Raw genomic sequence first — 22,126 nt, 5'->3', positions numbered from 1 at the left:
ATAAAAAGCCAAATTTTTTTAGACTATTTCCCGATTGAAAAAAATAGGCCCCGTCAGATTCAAACCCAGGACCTTTGCCGTCCTAGGCGCATTCGTTACCTCCAGACTAAGTGTACCGGAGATGCAAAAAAATTGAATTCATTATGAACTGAACCTGCTGATCAAAAACGTTCGCATGCTGAGCGAAGTTCCTAACGGATAAAGGTCCAAAACCGGTTGCGGTACCCTGGCTGATAGCTAGAGTAATGAGAGATCTAAGCGGATTGGAAATAATTGCGCTCCTTTAGACAAAACTAACTCAAATAGAGGACAGGTATTTTTCCCACAAGGTAATCAAATTCAAACCTACTCACTTTTCTGACCAATCCATTGGCAAGTAGAATAGAAGTTAAAAATAAGCTGAGCTTCAAGATTTGATACATTTTGTATCTGAAACAAAACGACGAGGTAAACTCTAAACAGCAATCACAAACAAACCATATTTGTTTTTAACATCAATAGGTCAACAAAAGTTTTAAACCAACTTTGACTCATGCTATACTGAAAGTCTAAAATCGAGAGAAATCAAAAACTGAATTGCTTCCAAATTTTAAGCAATTTTTTTTCTTCAAAAATACATCAAGTTAAAAACCTTCCACCTAAATAAAACAAGTAAAGATCTCCTTCCCTATTATTGAATGTGGAATAAAATGACGCAATTCTGGCTGGCTAAAAAATCCAGCTAAGAAGTGGAAAAAATCCTCCCAAAAATCGCTTTAGAGGAGGATACTAAATTGGTTTGAACTATCTGAAGGCGTGCTTACGGTGCCGTGATTACAACATTAGAAAAGGTTTAACTGATGAAATTGAATTGCAACATAATGATTACACTTCAGCATTAAATTACTGCACTCGTTCCAGAAACGCACAAGCAACTACTCCACTAATTATGCTATTTGCTTGACGAGGAACATTAGAAATCAAATGAGTCCAAAAGCTCATCTGATTTCTGCTGAAAAATAGCTTGCTGTTACTTTGTTCAGTAACTAGTTTAAAGCTAGCCAAGAGACAGTATTCGCCGTTTTCGCTTATAAAAATAACGTGTTATAGAAGTAAGATAGCAATTTCGGCCATAAATAATTAAGCTAATAGTCAACCATCTAGTTACAAAGGTAGAGCAGTAGAATCATTCAACTAATTATAAGAATCATTCAACTAATTATAAGTTCACATTCTGAATATTCCAAAATCGGTTTTGTCTTTATCTGCTGCGCCTTTTTGATCTAGAGTGGCTGCCAGACTCAACCCCAGCACTCTGCGGGTGTCTTTGGGGTCAATGATGCCATCGTCCCACAGTCTCGCACTGGCGAAGTAGGGGTGTCCCTCCCGCTCGAAGCTGTCAATAATTGGACGCCTGATCTTCTCCTCCTGTTCTGCAGTCAATTCTTTTCCTACACAAGAGTATTGAGCTGCCTACTAATCAGCACGGTCAAAAACATACCAACAACAATAAAGCAAACCTCCTTTAATATTTTTTGAGGGAGCCGAAGGCTCAATATTAAAAAAAATCGTTTCATTATTAAAAAAATGGTCTCCCAAGTTCTGTAGTCTAGTTTTCAAGATAATTTTGCTGTAATTTTTGTTTTGAAATTTCATACTTTGAAATGATTTGAAATAAATTTCTTTCTTTCCTTCTCTTCTAAGTCGAGAACAAATTTGGTAAAAACTAACTATATACAGATTAACTGCTGTCTCTTTTTATCGACTACCCAATCAGGATAAACGTTGGCAAGACGTAGATAAAAAGTCATTACTCTTGGTTAATTTCGCCCATGATTGAGAAATCATTACGGTTGATTTCGCCCATGATCCGTTCGATAAAAAATCAACAATTACCTTCTTTGGCCTTCTGGTTTTTCTGGATCGTTGTCAGCACTGTAGCTGCCTGTTCTCCTCCCATCACCGATATTCTCGAGTTGGGCCACGTGAACAGGAAATTTGGACTGTACGCACGCCCACACATTCCATAGTTGCCTAATCAAAACCACAACTGCAGCCAAAACTACAGGATATGTTCTTTTAAAGTCTATATTACGCTTTGATACCACTTGCTAATCGCAAGCGTAATCAATCAATAAACGATAGTAGAAGCCGCCAAAACTTGACCGATGAGCGCAAAATACTGCCGTACACAGGAAAAATATCAGAAGAGAATTGCAAAAAATTTATAGAATTAAGGTATTTTCCAATATTTCAGTTAAATCAAAACCGAACTGGCGAATTGCACATTTCTGCGTCTGCGAGATCTTCGGTTCACGCGACAGACTTTGAAGACAAACTTTCCAACTGTATACTGACTTATACTAGTAGGTGTTATTTTACAAAAAAGGAAAACTAACCTGCTCCAAATGAACCTCCGATTATGAGTGTCAATTTGGGAACATTTGCACAAGACACAGCAGTAACCATCTTGGCCCCATGTTTTGCAATACCCCCTGCCTCATACTCCTTGCCCACCATGAATCCAGTGATATTCTGCAGGAACAACAGCGGTATGCCCCTTTGACAACAAATCTGAATGAAGTGTGTAGCCTTCAGAGCCGATTCTGAGAAGAGAACTCCGTTGTTTCCTATTATACCTACTTTGTTGCCAAATAGTTCTGCAAAACCAGTAATTACAGTTTCCCCGTATAGTTTTTTGAACTCATGAAAACGACTTCCGTCGACTATGCGTGCAATCACTTCGCGAACATCGAACGACTTTTTCAGATTATCGCCTACAATGCCGTAGATTTCATCCGGGCTGTAAATCGGTTCTTCCACAGAATGAGAATTCCAGAAATGCGAGGTACTGCTGCGGTTCAGATTAGCAACGATGCTCCTCGCTATTTTGAGTGCGTGCAGGTCATTCTCGGCATAATGATCTGTCACTCCTGACACTTTACAGTGTACGTCTGCGCCTAAAACATGTTGAAGTGCAAGCTATTGACATAAATCGGTGTTGTTTGCCCAAGAGTATACAAGATAAAAACATAGCCACTGACAGTTGAAAAAGAAAAATGAACGCACGGAGTCAGAAAAAATTTCAAGGAAAAAATATATGCCCCTAAAGCTAATAAAAGATTTTGAAGAGTATTGATAAATTTAACCCAATTTGAGATACCTGGATCAACGAGCAATAAATTTATTCCGCAATTCAATTTTCGAAACTAGAAGTCAATCACATTTTTCGTAACCTTTAAGCTTTTGCTGTTAGTGTTCCTTTTAGCAAAATATAAGCTGAACTTAAAAAAGAAATCAAAAGTCAAACCGCGAAAAATCAAAATTGAGCCGGAACAAAACTAGAGACTTTTTCCGGATAAGAAAACTGTCTGTACCTGACTGTACAGTGAGATGAAAACCAGCGTTCCCCAAGGATGCAGTGATTAGTTCGAAAATAAAGTAGGTGTGCATCAAAGATCGGCACTTAGCCCATTGTTGTTTATAACAGTAGTGGAAGAGGCTACGAGAAACTGTCGTTCCAAAGTACCATGGGATATGCTATGAGCAGATGACCTTTTGATATCCCTTGAACCGGTATCCCAATCTATAATGAAGTTAGCAAAACGCGGTTGAAACTTTGCAAAAACGCGATTTAAAAACCAACGTGGACAAGACCAAGCATTTGATTTCTGGCCAAAAGTGAATTCTTCAAAAAAACGGAAAATACCATTGCGCTTGGTTAAAGAGAGTCGGCACCAATCAATGCGACGCCATTCTTGTAAGTAATGGGAGCATAAAAATTCAGTGTTTTGAGAAAAATCCCTAAACAAAATACTAATTGATTATTCAAGATGCAATAATCCTCCCAATTATCACTCGAATCAGAATGATACTCTACCATCAATCAGCTTAAAACCCTGAGTATTGTCCAAGAATTCTACTGTCTGGGTGATATGATTTTCGTTAAAAGAGACGTTTTATGATTTTTAATAAAAGCACGGAAAACTTCGATAGCAGAACGTATTTCCCTATTACATCTTATCCTCTACCAAACTGCACTATACAATTTAGCCTATACTCCGACTTGGCCAATGCCATTTTACCCTATTTTCTAACTTAACCTATGCTAATTTATCTTAAGCTCAATTGTGTCGCGATCAGTTTTTTTTTACTTTTGAAGTGGTTATTAAATACCGAATTACTAACTTTTAGCAATTTAGCGGTTTGCCTTAAGATTGTATTTAATCACAATTAACTAAGTTTAGATCACAATTTTCACAATTAATGGTAGAATGAATGCAAACACTGTTTCATTCTGTATTCAAAATTGCAACAAAAAATGAATGAAATTTCTTGTCGCACTCTTATAATTGATGGACATGAATGTATCACAAAGCAGGAGGCGAAAAAAGGAAATGAACAATGAAAATGTTCAAGATAACACTCGCACAAATGCAAGGTTACAGCTATCACAATTGACGATGACCTAATTTCCTAACAATGATCACAGCCATGAAGTCTTCCCTGGGCAATCGGACGCACGAATTTTTGTTCAGAAGCTGAAATAAGAGACAAAAATCCAGCCTGGCTAAGAGCAGTTCAATTGCAAAATGCCTGCAATCGGTGGCGGACGAAAAAGCACTGCAAAAAGCTTTACCATCTTGACCTGCAACAAACAGGGCTCTAAATCGACAAAAAACAGTTGAAAGACCCTTGCCGATAGGCATTTTGAAATACTGAGACAATTTGCGAGCTTCTGCCTTTTCGACAGCGGTATCGAGGATGAGTATTTCCGAATGAGTATTTAATTTCGGCAAATGCGACAACAAGAATGCTCTTGAGTTGAACCGAGATTTATGGCTTTGTGATGACACCTTTAAATTACGTTCAGTGCAATGTTATCAATTCTATACAATCTACTAACAACTTGCAGGTTTTTACGCCCCGTGTATTTATGCTTTGCTTCCAAAGAAACTAGAGCAGAAAGTTGCCCAACGGTTTGTCACGGCTTACGTGAAATGCCAAGCCCAGCTGTATTCTCCTCGACTTTGACCGTAATGCTGCTCAACGCTTTCTCTTCTCGCAACCCGGGCACATAAAAGGATACTACTTTAATCTAACTCAAACCTATAAACGCGAAATCAACGAAGTCGGTTTGAAACGATCGTACGAACGTAACCATGAGCTCAATTTGACACTACGACTCAGTTGACATGGTTACCGTTTAGTTTGATCGAGTAATCGAAGAAGTTGAGAAAGTTTCTGATCGCTTTGAGCTAGATGAGACCATTAGTAAAAAGCTAGATGAGGTTGCCTCTGATTTCCAAAAAAAACTAAATCAAAGGAGAGACCGAGAGCTATTATTTCCATTAACTTTGTGGAAAACTCAAAAGAAGCTGTATCTGGCCTGGTAAAATGCCGTAAAGGGATGGCATCTTGGTGTCACTGCCCTATTTTAGGGAAGTCATCCTTCTATTTATACGTTCCTGGACCGAGTCAAACTCAATGCAGCCAACCATAAGTTCAATATTCTTAAGGCCGAGGGAGGAAATAGCAACCCAAATGTGAGAAGTACCGAGAATTGAACGAACGAGTAACAAACATTGTAAATAGATTTAATAATGATTCTATCAAAAATTATTTGCATTCTCTTGCTCAATTGAGCTATTCTTAAATGTCAACTTAAGTGCATATACCAATAATATACTTTTTTTTGCCTCCGTGTATATACCAAAAAAGTAAGACACACTGACAACTTTTTTCAAAAAGGAGAACATACCTCCAAGTAGCTCAGCAGACACAATCTCCCCAGTGGCCGCTTGAACCAACGGGGGTCCTCCGAGGAACACTGTACCTTGATTGCGAACTATGACGTTCTCGTCAGACATGGCTGGCACATAAGCACCTCCGGCAGTGCACAGTCCCATCACCACGGACACTTGAGGGATACCCCGGGCACTCATCCTAGCCTTAAAACAACATATATTCAAGATATCATAACCGACTATAGAAAGGCCTGCTTTGCTGCCAAAAGAGAGCAGCTAATCTTTCAAACCTGGCAATCAACTTTTTCGTGAAAAATCACAAAACCATCAAAGTCTTACAACGTTTAGATAAGTGCACACTAACATAACTACCCTCATTGTGCAGCAGATTAATAAAAAAGGATTACCTGATTGTAGAAAATTCTTCCGAAATGGTCTCTGTCTGGGAAGACGTCTGCTTGCAGGGGCAGAAAGGCTCCCCCACTGTCCACGAGGTAGACACATGGCAATCCATTCTCCTTAGCTATCTCCTGTGCTCTCAGGTGTTTCTTCACTGTCATCGGTCTATATGTTCCTCCTTTCACAGTGGAATCATTGCATATTATCATGCAAGTGATGCCATTTATTCTACCTATGCCACATACAATAGCTGCTGATGGTATGTCATCTTCGTACATGTCATAAGCTGCCATCTGCGACAGTTCCAAAAGCGACGAATCTTCGTCCAGTAAATTTTGAATTCGCTCTCTAGGCAGCAATTTGTTTCGCTGCAAGTGACGCTCGACCTCTTTTTCAGATCCTCCTTTTGATATCTTGGCTGATTTCTCATGTAAATCGTCAACAAGTGCTTTCATTTTGGAGTAATTGTCGCTGTAATTTGATGAATTTTTGTCAATACTGCTTTTAAGTACATTGAAGTTGTTGTTGAGATAATTAGATGTGGAAATTTGTCTTGATAAAACTAGCTTTGTTATTGACTGCTTATTACATGAAATCGTGACAAGATGGCTCTTTTTGATGCGCGCGGCTCTGCAGAAAATGCAAGACACTAATTTCGTCATTTTGACCTGAAAATTCAAATTATATAAATCTCAGAAAAAAATGTTCAGTGGCACATCTAGGCACAAAGGCCAATGTTGAACTTCACAAACACAAGTAAAATCAAAGAGAACCTTACCAAGTGAAGCTTAGAAAGATTTGTTACCCTGCCCCTTCCGACATATACGCTAAGTGGGTGATAAATTACAATAGGTGGTCGGTTCAATTTACCACCTTGTAGTCTAGCATAAGTTTATTTGATAACAATTTGGCCTCGTAGAATAACACAAGCGTTTGCTTGTGTAAATAAGGCAGTAACTCTTTCGTAACAATTTTTACGCGCATTTTGTTCCCTTGATGGCGCTTTCAGTTAAATTGATGCATCCCTACGCATTCAGTTTTTGTAGCTGATTTAAAAGCCGGTGAAATAAAACGTGAATTGAAAGAAACTTGATTGAATAAAATCAGGAGATGAATAAAATAGAAGGCAACTCATCAATAAATAAAATGTTAATCACATCAAAATCCAACACTTTTGTTCGGTTTAGCTATAGCGCTATAAAATGAAACATGAAAATGACCTCATTTGGAACCGTTTTTAAACAGAAAATAGTCATGCTTAGCCCCCTTTAATCAGATCGATGTTTTAGTTCTTTTTCTGTTTTCCTGCTACCACAAACAATCATCAAAATGGGTTGAGTGATATTTCATAGTGTCGAGAAAAACCAGTGTGAAATTTTTGATTTTTAGTCTAATAAAAGCTAATGAGGTGAGTTTAAGCAGTCTATTAAAAGATTATTTAAGCTTAATTTCAGCCGTGAAAACTTATTTTTACGCGAAAAGAGTTAGTTTTTGGAGTTTTTAGCGCCAATTTGGATACCAAAAGCTTCAAAATTCAAAAACTTTCGGCAAAAATTTGTTTTTCTAGTCGTTTTTCTCTTAAAACTGTTTCCTAATTGGCCTATTTTACTATGAAAGAAAAATATACCTAAGTTATAATTGTTCGTTCTGATCTCTTTTTATCAAACCATGAAAAAAAACGACACTATTTTGAAAAAAAGCCTTTTTTTGAGATTATGGTCGGAACATTCTGTGCTACTTGCACAGTAACGGGCTATGCGCGTTTTTTTTCTTTATCGCAAAACTGTCCGTTTGCAAATCATCCGATTAAAAATTTTGCGCCAATTCTAAGTTGACGATTTAAAATATTCGAATAAAGCCAACTGACAGTTGGAAAAGAGTAATGAACGCAAGGAAACTGAAAAAAAAAATACTTGTTTTTTCAAAAATCTTCAACTTTCGAAAAGAAATCTTCTGAATTTCGAAGCAAAAAAACAGATGGCCTTAAAGCTCTTTACATTTGTAAAACGATTTATGATGGACACTTTATGTCAAAATTAACCCAATAGGAGAAACTTAACCCAAAACTGGATCAATAGGAGAAACTTTTATTCCACAGGGAAATCTGACAATTAATTTCCATTTTCGAAAATAATTTCCATTTAAATAGGTTCCCTTTAAGCTCTTTGAATTTCTAGAACAATTTTTGATTTGCGCTTTTTTGATAACATTAAGCCAACTTGAGAAAACTGGAAACTGGATCAAAGGGTTAAGTTTTTATTCCGCTGGAAATCTAAAAATTAAATTCCACTTTCGAAGCTAGAAATTGTTCACGAATTTTTGCGCCATTTGCACGTTCGTATTTGGAGAGTGCATTTTACGTCAATTTCAACAGATGAATTTCAATTGAACTCAAAAGTGCATATATACCTAAGTGTATCAATATTTTAAGACTTTTTCCTGAACAAAAAAAATCAGCAAGACCTATATAGGAGTACTCACTACGTTCATTACTCTTAAAATGGAGTATTCTATCGAATGTGATTTAAGGGTGGCGAATTGATGGGACAGAGACCTTCTTGGTATCAAACACAACTCATTCCAGCAGCTCGCTGTTTCGAGCTGCACTTATACTTTACGAGCAAACAAAAAATTAAAACTGATTTCACATGAAGTCACTAAAGAATGGTCCCAACAAAGAGTCGTCAATGTCAAATAAATAAAAATAAACTGCCAAAATAAAATACCTAAGCTTTGATATAAAATGGAATGCAACAGAGCACTTAGATGATGAAGGTTCTATTTCGAACCGCAGCGTTCCGCCGTAGGTGTTATCAAACCACCTATTTCCTGTGAGACCCTCCGCGTTTCTTCAGACTAGTCTTCATTTTCAATCTCTTGGTAGCTTCATTATGTACTACCTATAAAAGCAAACAGCTAACAAGCAAACAAACTTTCTTTACTCAATTCGGCTGATAATCCAATGCTCAACATAAACAATTTTCAGCATTTATGGATTCCTTCAAGTAAATATCAAACATAAAGACGTTTGTATTTGAATATGAATATAACATTTTAAATTCAAATATATGAAAAACACTTAATCCGAATTCCTTACTATTCAAGTACAGATCAGACTACTAAAAATGGATTAATCCAGGGACGGATCTAGGACTTTCTAGAGGGGGCGGATTTCAGCTCACCTGCAAATGTTTTTCCAGTTGCCCATTTGATCCAAAACACTCGAAACAAATTTGACACGCCCACTGCTCATCATGCACGTTGAGTAGATGAGTCATCAACTTAGCACTGGTCGATTTAAACGCACAGTCTTCTACTGAACAAGCAAATACTTCTCCCAACTGATTCTTGGCAATGCCTCGCATGTAGGGATCCTCTTTGGCGCTCATTATTGAAGAATGTCGTTTCTCTTTATTGCGAAGTGTCGACTTACGCGGAGATGGATGAGCATTGGATCCGTGTTTATCAGAGGACCCAACCGAATGCTCATCACTTCTTGACATCCATGGAAGGTTCAAGTTCAATGCTGTCATTTTACCCTCAAGTAAAGACCTCAACTCATTGTTCAGAGGCGGCCCAGACTTGGCGCTTTCTTTCCGAAAATGAGGACGAAATTTAGTGTCCACATGCAGAGGTGAGAAGTTTTTTCTCGGCTTTACATCATCGTTCTTCTGTTCAGAAACAGGAAAATCTGGGACACTACTCTTCGTTGGTGTAACAGCGACAGATTCGAAGACAATTTCGCCTTTTGGGCTAATTTTCATCCCTCTTGACGGGGAAATTAGCCCATGCACTACTTGTGCGGTATCTCTTACCTCATTTTGATCGGTTGTCACTGAAGTAGAGTTTGGTTCAAATGAAGTAGAAATCAGCTCAGCCGTATTTTGGAGAAAATCTGGCCTCCCTGAGTTACGCCTAGAGGAACGTCTTGTCATAACATTCGTGGGAGAATCAGTAAAACTACTCTCACTGCAAACTGAGTTAGCTTTTTCAAAAGATAGCACCATTGAATTCAATGCTTGATCGTTCTCTGAGACACCATCTGCGGAATTTTGCCGTTCTGATTTGATTGATATGGCAGCTTCTTTTTCATTGGAGGAAGCAACTTCTGATTTGGTTTTGATGAAGATTGTTTTCTTGTCAGAGTGTGTAATTAGATGACTGCGCATATTGTACCATCGAGAAGTCGACATCTGTTTTAGACAGAATGGACACTTGATTTCCATGGTTCTCAAATTAAGCGTAAAATTAGAGAAATCTTTCTCGTTTAACTGCTCGATCAATTGTGATATATCAAAATATATTCCATTCGTTTCTTGATTGGTTCCTCGGGTTGACATTTTGGGATTGTTCTTGATCTAAAACAAGTTAAGAAAAAAACATATTAGCTCTTTTAAGTTCCCACTACTGGCGCATTGGGAAGGAACTATGGCGTAGGGTATTATTTTGAGGCAATTTTAAGATCTTCAGAAGATTCTTGCAAGAAAGCAAGTGAGATCTCATATAACATCCCTTTCGCGGTTACATTCGACCCCGAAAAATAGCTTTCCAAAAAATTCTCTCAGTGTTGAGATAAACTGCTCCGATTTTTTTTTGCTGAAAATGAGTCACTCCCAAACACCATTCAAACATTCCCTAACATTGGAGCAAATACTACCTAAAGGTGATTTCCAGACACCCTTCGCCAGAAAAAAAAATTAAAGCAAGGTTTGAACACCTGAGTAAATAGCTAACAACACAATTTTACCTGTAAAAACAATCGAAATTACCGCTAGTAATTATTATCGCTTAGATATTGTCAGAAAAATATCGTAGCATCAATTAATTGCTCCGTACTACAGAAACCATAGAATATTAAATGGAAGACCCCGATTTCTTGGAGTGGTGTCCTGCTGACATCTTCCACGCCCTCTTCCCTCGCACCAACAGAATGGTCATGAGAATGACCAGAGGATGACACGGCATCCACGTGGTTCTCCAACAGCTGCCCTATTTCCCTGGGAAAACAAATGAAAACTTGAGAGAAGCAAACTTTTCACTGCTATATTCCAAGTAAAGTTTATCGCCACTATTTGGTATCTTCAAAAACACACCAATCACGCCAGAAGAAACCAAGGTTCTTTCTCCAACTAAGGTTGTCAGATACAAATCTTAACACAGGCGAATCTGAGCTTCGAACAACTTGTAATACAATACCAAATGCCAAAGTTCAAAACACGAATTAAATTATCGCAAGGTTAACATACCCTTCAGTTGGAGAAGAGTCAATGAACTCAAGTAAACATAAAAAAAACTGAATTGTTTTTTTTAAAATCTGAGCTTTCGAATTTCAAAAAAAAAATAATAATAGATGCCCATAAAGCTCTTTGAATTTTTAGAACAATTGAGAACAATCTCAAAAACCTTTTCAACCACATAAAAGCATTTAAGGAAATTGCCGAAAATCCTTCTGCAATTTTTTAAATCAAACAAAACAAAATTATGGTTCAAATATACAAAAAATCTGGAATCAATTGAGGGTATCATTGGCTCTACCCAACGACTGTTATTGTTTAAGCTTGATATGAAAGAACAACCTGATTAAAATGGAATTTCAAAAAACCCGAATCAAAATTTTCGACAAAAGAAGTCGGGACAAAATCGAAAAACTTAAACTGTTTCTGGATTTTTGATGTTGTTCGAAAAATTTTAGATATGAACATAGAAACAAGAAGGACCTAAGCACGACATGCAATGCAAAAGTGAACGAAGCTGATTATTTGTGGTACCTGATTTTGCGTGGAAAAAAACTAAAACACATCCGAAAAATTTTCGAACAATTACCGGATAAATATTTGCAGAAAATCAAAAAAAGCTGGGAGAGCCTAGGAAAAACGCTTATTCACAGCAGTCTTGCTACACTCGCTAGATAATTTCGTAGACAAAATAGCCAGGCGTGGAAATCTAGGATTTTCCTCTTTTTTAGGTCGACCAAATTGATTTTCTGAGCTCTCCCAAATCACTATAAAGACCCTTTTTGCGACCAAATTCTCTGTACCGCAGGCAAAATTTTTAAAAGGCGTTTTAGGCACTTTTTGGAAAATATTGACCAAAAAATCGCGTTTTTTCGGCGCGCACTCCCCCATCAAAATTAGTATATATTGGCGCCAAAGGCGCCTTAAGAAAAATTTTAGGCTCGGTCAGCCAGAAATAGATATCTCAAAATAGTACAAAAGGGGGACCCTTTAGGTCGAATCCCTGAAGAAGTGCGACCCCCCCTAAATCCGCTACTGAAAATAGCTATGAACTTTTTACTAAAAAAAAGTAGATATTGAAACAATATGATGTGTCATCATCTTGAATCAAACTCAAACCAAATTGCTCAGATCTAGCTATGACTCAAAAATATTTATACGTAATTCATAACTTTCAGAGCAAAAAAAACGGAGCAGAAAACTCGATTACAAAATTAAACGACATGCAATGCAAAAGTGAACGAAGCTGATTATTTGTGGTACCTGATTTTGCGTGGAAAAAAACTAAAAAAAACTAATTTCGTAGACAAAATAGCCAGGCGCGGAAATCTAGGATTTTCCTCTTTTTTAGGTCGACCAAATTGATTTTCTGAGCTCTCCCAAATCACTATAAAGACCCTTTTTGCGACCAAATTCTCTGTACCGCAGGCAAAATTTTTAAAAGGCGTTTTAGGCACTTTTTGGAAAATATTGACCAAAAAATTGCGTTTTTTCGGCGCGCACTCCCCCATCAAAATTAGTATATATTGGCGCCAAAGGCGCCTTAAGAAAAATTTTAGGCTCGGTCAGCCAGAAATAGTTATCTCAAAATAGTACAAAAGGGGGACCCTTTAGGTCGAATCCCTGAAGAAGTGCGACCCCCCCCCCCTAAATCCGCTACTGAAAATAGCTATGAACTTTTTACTAAAAAAAAGTAGATATTGAAACAATATGCTGTGTCATCATCTTGAATCAAACTCAAACGAAATTGCTCAGATCTAGCTATGACTCAAAAATATTTATACGTAATTCATAACTTTCAGAGCAAAAAAAACGGAGCAGAAAACTCGATTACAAAATTAAATGAAATAAAACGAAACGAAGCAGAAACTACTCAAAATCTTGAGTTATTGCTCAAATCTAATTACACAATTAAAACTAATTACACACATTCCGAACAAAAAAAAACATCGTAAAATACTGCTAAAAGGTAATGAAATAAAACGCCCAGGAAGTAATTCGATAAAGATTAGAAAGAAATTCAAAGTGACACTAATTCGCAGACACAAGCGAGAAAACAGTAAAAACAAGCTAAAATTATTTACTTTTAAATACTTTTTCTAGAGAAAATTTATAGAAGGCAATGTTTTTTAACAGATACTGTAAAGGTGCATAAAAAGCAAAATTTATGAAATATATCTTCACTATTCGAATTGAAAAGAAAACATAGAACTTCAAAAAATGACTAAAATAAAACACCCGACTAAAATTGGGACAAAACCTTAAAAGCCGGCAACCAATTTTAAATTTTTATAACCCTTTCCCAGTTTCACTTATCTATCCAAAAAACTACAGCGTACAAAAACTGGAGCCATGAAATTAGAGATCCTGTGAATTAAGCTATTTACGAGCTAGTACCCGGTATCCATACCCCTGCTTATCGCAAGGGTAAACAGGTTGTATTAATATTTCTCTTCATTGAGTGAAATCTAGCTGTGAATAATGTTTAAAAAAACTATCGGCAAAAAATAATTTTGGAAACCTGTCATTCAAGCAGTGAGCCTTCTGATTTTGTTTTAAGTTCCTATAGCGTGAATTGTATCGCAAAAAATGATAGTTTTCAAAGCAAACTGTTCAAGCAATGAAAAGTTGAAAACTCTTTGATTGATTAATTGCACGACACCGTTTTTTCAAGTTTTTTTTTAGCAAACTGTTCAAAACATGAAACTTAAATTTTTCAAGTTATTTCATTGCATGAGCTGTGAACCAAAAATGTTTGAAAAATTTTCTTAACGTGATCGATTCGCAATGAGCGATCAAACTTCCATTAAATGAGCGAGAAAGTATGCGCGAGAAACTCATTCTCCGTATTAAAAACATTGTCAAAAACTTTGATGTTTCAAATTGTTATCACCCCTTCAATTAATTCGCGAAAATTACAAGTTTTTACAACGGAACCGATTGAGCGAAGAAATTTTTCAGAGCGTGGATCGATTGGCGAAAACTTTTAAAGCAAGCGACTGAACAAAACTACTTTGATGAACTCAAGCCTGTGTTATCAGCTGGAATCTATTCGGAAGAGTTTATTGTTTTCAAGCAAGCTTATGAGCAATAAAACTTTAATATAAAAATGTTTTTTTTTCATGAATTGAAACGATTCGTAAAAAACTATATATTTAAAAGTGAACTCTTGAACACAACAACGATTTAATGAAACTCAGGCTTTCATAGCTTAAATTCATTCGAGAAAAACTACTGCTTTCAAGCAAAACTTTTTTCAACTATTGAAAAAAGAAACTTTGAATTATTTCAAATTGTTTTCATACAATGAAACGATTCGCAAATAAATTAAACTTTTTCGACCAAGAATTTGAGCAATTACCTTTGAAAAATTTGAAAGTTGTCATAAAAGCGGGAAACGGTCCGCGAAAAGAGTTATTGAGCAAAAACCCTTGAAATATCTTGTTGTTGTAGAACTTTACAGAAAAAAGGAGAATAAACTTATCCGCTCATTCACTAACACATATTGAGCAATTGGTCCTAAGTTAACATTAGAAATCATACAAGGAGAGGGTCGATAACGGTGCCATGTGACCCACAAACGCCCAGACATTGGTAATTTTTTTTGCTATCAAAAATTAAATAAATTACCATATTTTTCTGAATCAATAAAAAACCGCAAAAAATTTCGGTGAGCCTCGCAAGTAAGATATGCTTGCTAAAGTGGCCACTACTAAGCCAAAACCATGTATCCTCGGTCTCCCTTATTAGGAGGGAAGACCAGATAAAGTATAGATATGTTTTCCTTTTCAAGTTTTCGGATTTTAAGAATCATTGAATTGTTCCTATGTTCTAAACTAGGAGCTTCTGGAAGGCCTAGCTTTATCAAAAGAAACTCAACCCTAAATAATACCCCGTTAACATATAATACGGGTATAAAAAGGTAAATTTAAAATTAATTTTTAATATGAACAATTTTCCAAGTTTTCATGATTTTTGAAAATCGTTAAATCTTAATTACTAGCTTCTGGGAGGCCAAATTTAGCAATATAATCGGAATTCTAAACAAAATATCCTTAAGCATTTAAATACGGCAGCAAAGATTTTAGATTTCAAATTTTCTTATTTACCTTTTTAGCATTCAAGTACGGGTAAAATCGTCCAGAAGTTCTATACTACGAGCTACTTGAAGGCCAAATTTTGGCATTAGAAAGGCAACCTTGAACTACACCCCCGTTACTATGTGGACCGAGGACAAAAATTTGAACTTAAAATAATTTTGAACTTTTTTAAAGTTTCTAATTTTTTTGAAATATGCGTAAAATCATCCATTTTATCATAACTACCAGCTTCTGGAACGTGCAGTTTTGTCATTACAACTGCAACCCTAAACTACACCCCGATTAGCATGCAGTCTAAGTGCAAATTTTGGTCTGAAAACTATTTTCAAAATATAATCGATTTAATTTTTCTCATTACTTCAAGACAAATGTAATGGTTCACAAAACAAACATCTCGCCCTGACCTGAAAAAAGCCTCAAATATATAATGTCTTGCTTTGCCCCTTTTTCCCCTGCGCTGCCCTGTCTTGCCTTACGCTGCCCTGCCCCTCCTTGCCTACCTTACGCTTCACTGCCCTGCCCTTACATGCCTTGCCCTCCTTGTATTGCCCTGCCCTGCTTTGCGCCGCCCTGCCTTGATTGGCGCTTACTGCCGTGAGCCTACTTGATAACTTGCCTTGCATTGCCCTTACTTAAGCTACCCTACCTTGCGCTGTACTGACATGCCCTGAGCTCAAAACCTCAAAACAACTGGACTAGGCATTTGTCCATAACGCCTTTTGTTAACCATTTTCTCCTATGAAAATTGCTTAAACATTGCGCAGCATAGTTTTAAGCATTGCGTTTAAATCATAGATGGATTTGGCACGTTCAGTTTACATTGTTTTTGAGAGAAGAGGAGACTTACACTGTCTCTTGGGAGGCGCGGGGTTTGAGAGTAGTTAAGGCATCCTGGTCCTCTTCTGTCTGAGGCTGTTGGAGCACTTGTACACGTGAGGGTGGCCCTTTGCAATTGTGCAGCTGACCAATATGTCCATTATCAGTAAAGAAGAAGCAGAATCTAAGACAATGCCAATGAATGAGAAGGATTTGGCCACGCAGGCGCCTTTGATATAGAAAGATTTGAATCAAATAAAAGGCGAACATTCGGGGAGACGAGGGGTTGTGGGATTTCTCTATTCCCCTGCCAACGCTACCAGTAACGATAATCATCAACACCGTTTAGCATTTATAGCAGCCAATACTCATGGTAACTGAAAATTGTATTTATTTAACAAGTTGCGAATTACAAGTTGCGAATTATCGCTATTTAAATAGAAATGAAGATGAATGCTTTTTGCCTACCTGCACACAAACTTGGCCCGATGTTGCTCCTTGATATGCCTTATGAGTCCCATACGACCACTGTTCGAATTGAAGAACTCCTCATTGCACTCTTTGCACTTCACTCCACAGCTAGCCCCATTGGTACCCTCTGACTCCGGTCTCCTCACACTCACACTCCTGGACCTGTCTTGGATCCGCTTAAAGCCGTTTCTACACCTTGTTTTGTGCACCTGTGAAAACCAAACATCTTCATGGTCATTGTAGTCAAGCAGGGATTTGCAGTCAAGCCATTCCTTCTCAATAATAGTGATCCAAAATTTTCCAGAAAAATCTTTAAAAATCATTCAGCACCCCGAGAGAAATGAAAATTTAAGATAATCCATCAATCTTACATTCAAAAATCTTAAAGAATCACATGTGAAAAAAACGAACCTTGAATGCCTCTACACTAGCGAAGGCGCTGTAGCAAACTGGACAGCAAAATGGCAAATCAGGATGCTCATTTCGCATGTGCACTATCATGTATCTTTTGGCATGTCTCTGCTCACAATGTTTACATAGCACCAAATTATCTCTCGGTTGACTGCTTCCAATGTTGCTTTCAATTTTATTACTATCAACCTCAGCTTTTGGGTTCACGTGGATTATTGCAGACTTTTTGTCTGTTGTATTAGCACCATTAACTGGTATTGAAGACCTCGTACTGCCTTCAGAATTCGTAATAACTGCACTTTTAACTTGCTCCTGTGGCTCATTTACTGCACTGCTTTCACTTCGCAAAGAGACTCGTCTGGATTCTCGTTGTTGTTTTGGCGACGAGTGAGGCGAACTCGTTTCCAGAAAAATATCCGCAATCTTCTCTTCGTACGAAACTGCACTTTTTGATAGTCTTTTGGGCCGAACATTCGAGCTAGAGTCGTCAACGTTTTCGCTTGTTGACCCTGTTTTGGGGTCATTGTCTAACAAAAAGGTATTCTTGCTTTGTGAAGTAAGTTTCACTGCCAAACTAGGTTGAGCACAAATTTTGCTTTTCTTGTTTTTCGAAGACTGCTTTGGTGGCGGCTTGACCCGTTTTTTGGTTAGTAAGGCTGGTTTATTGACTAAATGGAACATGTCCTCCGGTCTTTGTGGTTTTTTGATATATACCGGAATATTATCCGTTTTAACACGCATCATAGAGGCTCCAAGTTTCTCAACTGCCGGTTCTTCGATCTCTTCGTTGTTATTTGTGTCGAAGACAACAACATCTGCTTTATTCAGAGGGTCGAAGCCTTGCTTAATGTCTGAATTCAAGGTCTCATTTTTGGCACCACTATTTGAGTCAGCACGAGGACAACTTTTGCTGTCGATTTCAAACGTCGGTTGGAGCTTTGAAAGGTCGTTTATTGTAGGCACAACCTGAAAAAATTACAGAAGGAACAGATTTTGATATTTTCTGAAGCAAACTTTTCTTTTTCCAAGAAAAGTGAAACTGAGAAGACAGCTTTAGCTTCCTCATGAAATGTATACCTTTTGTGATTCCAATGAATGGAAATTATGATTTGCAGATTTAGGCAGCTCGTTAATTTTCAGAGCTCCATCATGCGCCACAACATTCGTGCATCCAGAGCAGGTCTTCAAGTGCGTCCTCAGACCACCATAGGAGCTCAGTCGCGACTCACACTTGCGGCACCTAAACCAAGTAAAAAAAAATTAAAAAGTACATCATGTTACTATGCTAGCAACTCAGCATGTTCTCATCAAAAGTGCGCGATCATTCAGCCGTTCTAATTAGAATGTTCAAACTATCCATTTAGAGACTGTGCAAAGAAAATGATTATCGATATGTATAACATATATTGTTAGAAATGACCCCAGAATATACTAGCTCCCACAAGCTTTTAAGTCTAGACTGATATAGTAATCACTAAATCAATCATTGTTTCAGCATGCGAAGTTGTCAAGATTCATCATTATCTTGAATGAAGTTCCACTGTTTTTAAAGCATTATCTCGATGCCAATCTTAATTCCTTGCTAACATTTATTTCAAAATTACATGTATGTGTTTTTCAAAGTTATTAATGTAGCAAATTAATTCAAATTGAGCTTAAAAAATCACAAGTCGAACTGCGACTGATCAAATTTGGGCGTAAACAACTTAAAGACTTCTTCCCGAAAAAGAAAAACCATAGGACCCTTTTAAGCGTCTTAGCATCGTTCATTGACACGTATTCGATAGCCCCAATCATTCGCCAATAATAAATGATTGACCCATATATCACTACTTCAAGCCAACAGACAAAAATTTTAATCAAATCATGTGACTAATGGGATGTAAAAAATCAACTCATTTCAGTTTCCAAGGAAAACCATTAATCCCAGAATACCGCCAATGGCTCAACTCATATGAAACTAACAATACACACAGTATCAAACAAACCAAAAATATTAATTGATACAAAAAATATGACTGTCATACAAGTTAATTTGACTTCATGATTAGTGTTCGATTTCCACAACGCCTAAAACACCTTAGCAGAAACCCTTTAAGCTGAAAAAATTAACAAGAAATGAGACTTCTGAAAAGTTAATAACTCCACCTCACTCTCAAAACACACAAACACTCAAAAAACTTGAGGCCACTAGGCTAATATAATATAGGCCGAAACCTGTTAAGCCCAAAAAAGGAAAATAAAAAAAGCCGAAAAAATTCAAGACTTATCAGAAGCTATAAAATCCCCCCCTCACCCTCAAAACACACACTTACCCACACACATTAAACATTTTTAAATCGTCATTTGAACCAAATGAGGCCACTGAGCCGATATAATATAGGCCGAAACCTATAAAGACGAAAAGAGAAAACAAAAAAGCCGAAAAAAGTTATTAAGCCCCCCTCAGCCTCAAACACACACACGCACATACAAACTTTTTTCGCTCAACGAAAGACGCAAAATGAGGCCATTAAGCCGATTAAATATAAACCGAAACTATCAAAAGCCGAAAAAGGAAAAAACAATAACTGGAAAAACATGAAAAACTATAATTTCTATAAAGATTTTTAGCACATAGAAAACAAGGTTAGTAAAATTACTACCAGCAGGAAAAAATCAAAACACAAAGCAGCTTCAAGGTAATTTACGTACAGCAAAAATTTCCACGATGTGACAACTAAGCCGCCAAACCACAAGCAGACAAATAATAATTTAAAAAGTTTAGAAACCGATTGCAATACCCTTGCTTATCGCAAGGTTAAACAATGCAAGAAAAGTAAAATAGCAACTGATGAAAAGAAATTATTCTAAGCAATTGAAACTGGATGAAATGCATTTGTCTAACATTTTTTTCGTTCCAATTATCTTATATGCAGCTGAATAATGGACCCTTATTAATGATGATATAACGATGTTTGAATCTTTTACACCGATAACTTTTACATTGATATCCTGTAACCTTCTTTTCCTGCTTTCAAGTATTGAAGGCATTGATATCATTCTGAGCTATTATAATGAGACCTTCAATGCTGATTTTCAAACAACCATAGTATCATGGAGAGAAGTATCGCACGAAAAAGTGCAAATCATCAGTAATTCCAACTGAACTAGGTGCCTGTACGTAAGCCAATTTCAATAGCCGAGACGTACATCTTTTCTCTGCAAATGGCAGACTTTCTTGAAAAATCTCAACTTTCGAATTTCGAAGAGCTTCAACCCTTTAAGCTCTTTGAATTTATAAACAGTTTATGATTGGCGCTTTTTTGATAATATGAACCCAGTTTGAGAAAACTGGATCAATAGGTGAAGTTTTTATTCCGCTGGAAGCCTAAAAATTAAATTACACCTTCGAAACTAGAAAGCGTTCACGTTTTTTGGCGCCATTTCCACGTTCGTATTTGGAGAGTGCTATTTACGTCAATTTCAGCAGATGATTTTCAATTGAACTGAAAAACGGCATATACACATAAGTGCACTCATAAATGCATCAATATGTAGTTATTAGAGACACTTTTAAGACTTTTCCTGAAAAAAAAAACAGCAAGACCTATATAAGAGTCTTCACTACTTTCATTACTCTTAATAACATTAAATTATTAGCCAGCAGATAAAAGAAAAAGAGTCAATGAACGGAAAGACAAAGAAAAACACCAAAAAAACTTACATTTTCGAATTTAAAGAAAAAAAAATATATGGCCCAAATAATCTTTGAGTTTCAAGAACAATTTATGGTTGACACTTTTTTGATAAAATAAACTCAATTTCCGAAAACTGAATCAATAGGTTAACTTTATATTGCGCTAGTAAATCTGAACATTACAATCCACGGTCAAAATCAGACGGTCATTCTCCATCAAGTGTTTTGTGACCTTTACACTTTTGCTATTCGATAGTGGAGTTTGCCTACATTTTAACAAAATAATTGAACTGAACTTAAAAAGAACTCCAGTCAAACAAACCGCCAAAAATCAGATTTGCGTGAAAAAATAAAGACTTCCAGAAAAAAAACCATAACAAACCTATATAGGAGTCTCCACTACGTTCATTAACACCCGAACATTCAATGAGGCAAACACTTGCACATGGAATTATAAATAATTATGTGTCGATAGCAGTCTGAACCTTCACTAACCGCAGAGGTAGTACCATTTCTTCAAGTCATAAGAGCATTAACAAAACATAGCTTAGGTTCCATCTGTTGTATAATTGTGGTACCTGATTTTGCGTGAAAAAGTCACACCTTGCCCTAATTCAAACGTCCTCCCCGCAGTCAATAGTCGGAAACATAACACATCAATAGAAAAACAATAGAGACAAACCTGAACATGGCACCAACACTATATGGGTTGTGGAGTTGATCCATTTGACACTCGGGATGCAGAGACCCCAACACCATCTCAAGATACTGCTCGTGGGGATGGGTTGGTGTGAGGCATGACTGTGTATTAGTATTGTCGCCGAAGGGAATAGACATGGCATGTGGTTGTAGTGAGAGATAGGGATAGTTCTGAGGGTAGTTCACTGAGATCTCCACACTCAGACTTCCCATCGCCATCATCACACACCTGAAATATCACGACCACTACTATGTCGAACCTGAACGAAACCGTTTCCCTCGTTGACACATCGTCTGAACTTGACTTAACTTAAGCATTTAATGAATCCAGCAAAAGCTAGTTTAGAGAGTAAGATAAGGGAAGGCGATGCAGAGATCGACGATCAACTTCTCGGTTCCGGCCATCAAATATTTTCGTTCTTTTTTCTATAATTTTACTACATCTATAATTAACTACAAACTCTTAACATTTCTGTTAAAAGAACATTCTGCGGGAAAATGCATTTTTAAATTTATCAGCACTCGTCTTGTTTTTTACAAACGCAATTTCATGAATCTCAACAATGTAGGTAGTTCTCAAATGCAACTTTT

The 22,126-nt window shown here is 37.0% G+C and overlaps 2 protein-coding genes across 3 annotated transcripts; both read right to left on the bottom strand.

The window, feature by feature from the left end:
• Positions 1-831: 831 nt before the first annotated feature.
• Positions 832-6,789, bottom strand: LOC134848008 (methylcrotonoyl-CoA carboxylase beta chain, mitochondrial-like). Its single transcript, XM_063865342.1, has 5 exons — positions 6,134-6,789; positions 5,741-5,930; positions 2,379-2,939; positions 1,876-2,013; positions 832-1,430 (listed from the first exon to the last, which is right to left on the bottom strand). The coding sequence occupies exons 1-5, from the start codon at positions 6,785-6,787 to the stop codon at positions 1,207-1,209; spliced, it is 1,767 nt and encodes a 588-aa protein (XP_063721412.1). The 5' UTR covers positions 6,788-6,789; the 3' UTR covers positions 832-1,206.
• Positions 6,790-8,093: 1,304 nt separating this feature from the next.
• On the bottom strand, positions 8,094-21,778 carry LOC134847956 (uncharacterized). 2 transcript variants are annotated; one of them, XM_063865260.1, is made up of 8 exons: positions 21,519-21,778; positions 18,235-18,397; positions 17,158-18,123; positions 16,744-16,955; positions 16,307-16,459; positions 10,993-11,122; positions 9,308-10,483; positions 8,094-9,025 (listed from the first exon to the last, which is right to left on the bottom strand). In XM_063865260.1, exons 1-8 carry the CDS (start codon positions 21,755-21,757, stop codon positions 8,948-8,950), a joined length of 3,117 nt encoding a protein of 1,038 aa, XP_063721330.1. In that variant the 5' UTR covers positions 21,758-21,778; the 3' UTR covers positions 8,094-8,947. The 2 variants fall into 2 exon arrangements, with proteins under 2 accessions (XP_063721330.1, XP_063721336.1); XM_063865266.1 differs by lacking the exon at positions 8,094-9,025 and having other exon boundaries at positions 10,320-10,483; positions 10,962-11,122.
• Between the last annotated feature and the right edge of the window lie 348 nt (positions 21,779-22,126).

This window comes from Symsagittifera roscoffensis, chromosome 1, assembly GCF_963678635.1.
Source record: "Symsagittifera roscoffensis chromosome 1, txSymRosc1.1, whole genome shotgun sequence".
Lineage (NCBI taxonomy): Eukaryota > Metazoa > Xenacoelomorpha > Acoela > Convolutidae > Symsagittifera > Symsagittifera roscoffensis.
Note: the sequence above shows the minus strand (reverse complement) of the source record. Positions and strands in the feature narration are given on the sequence as shown.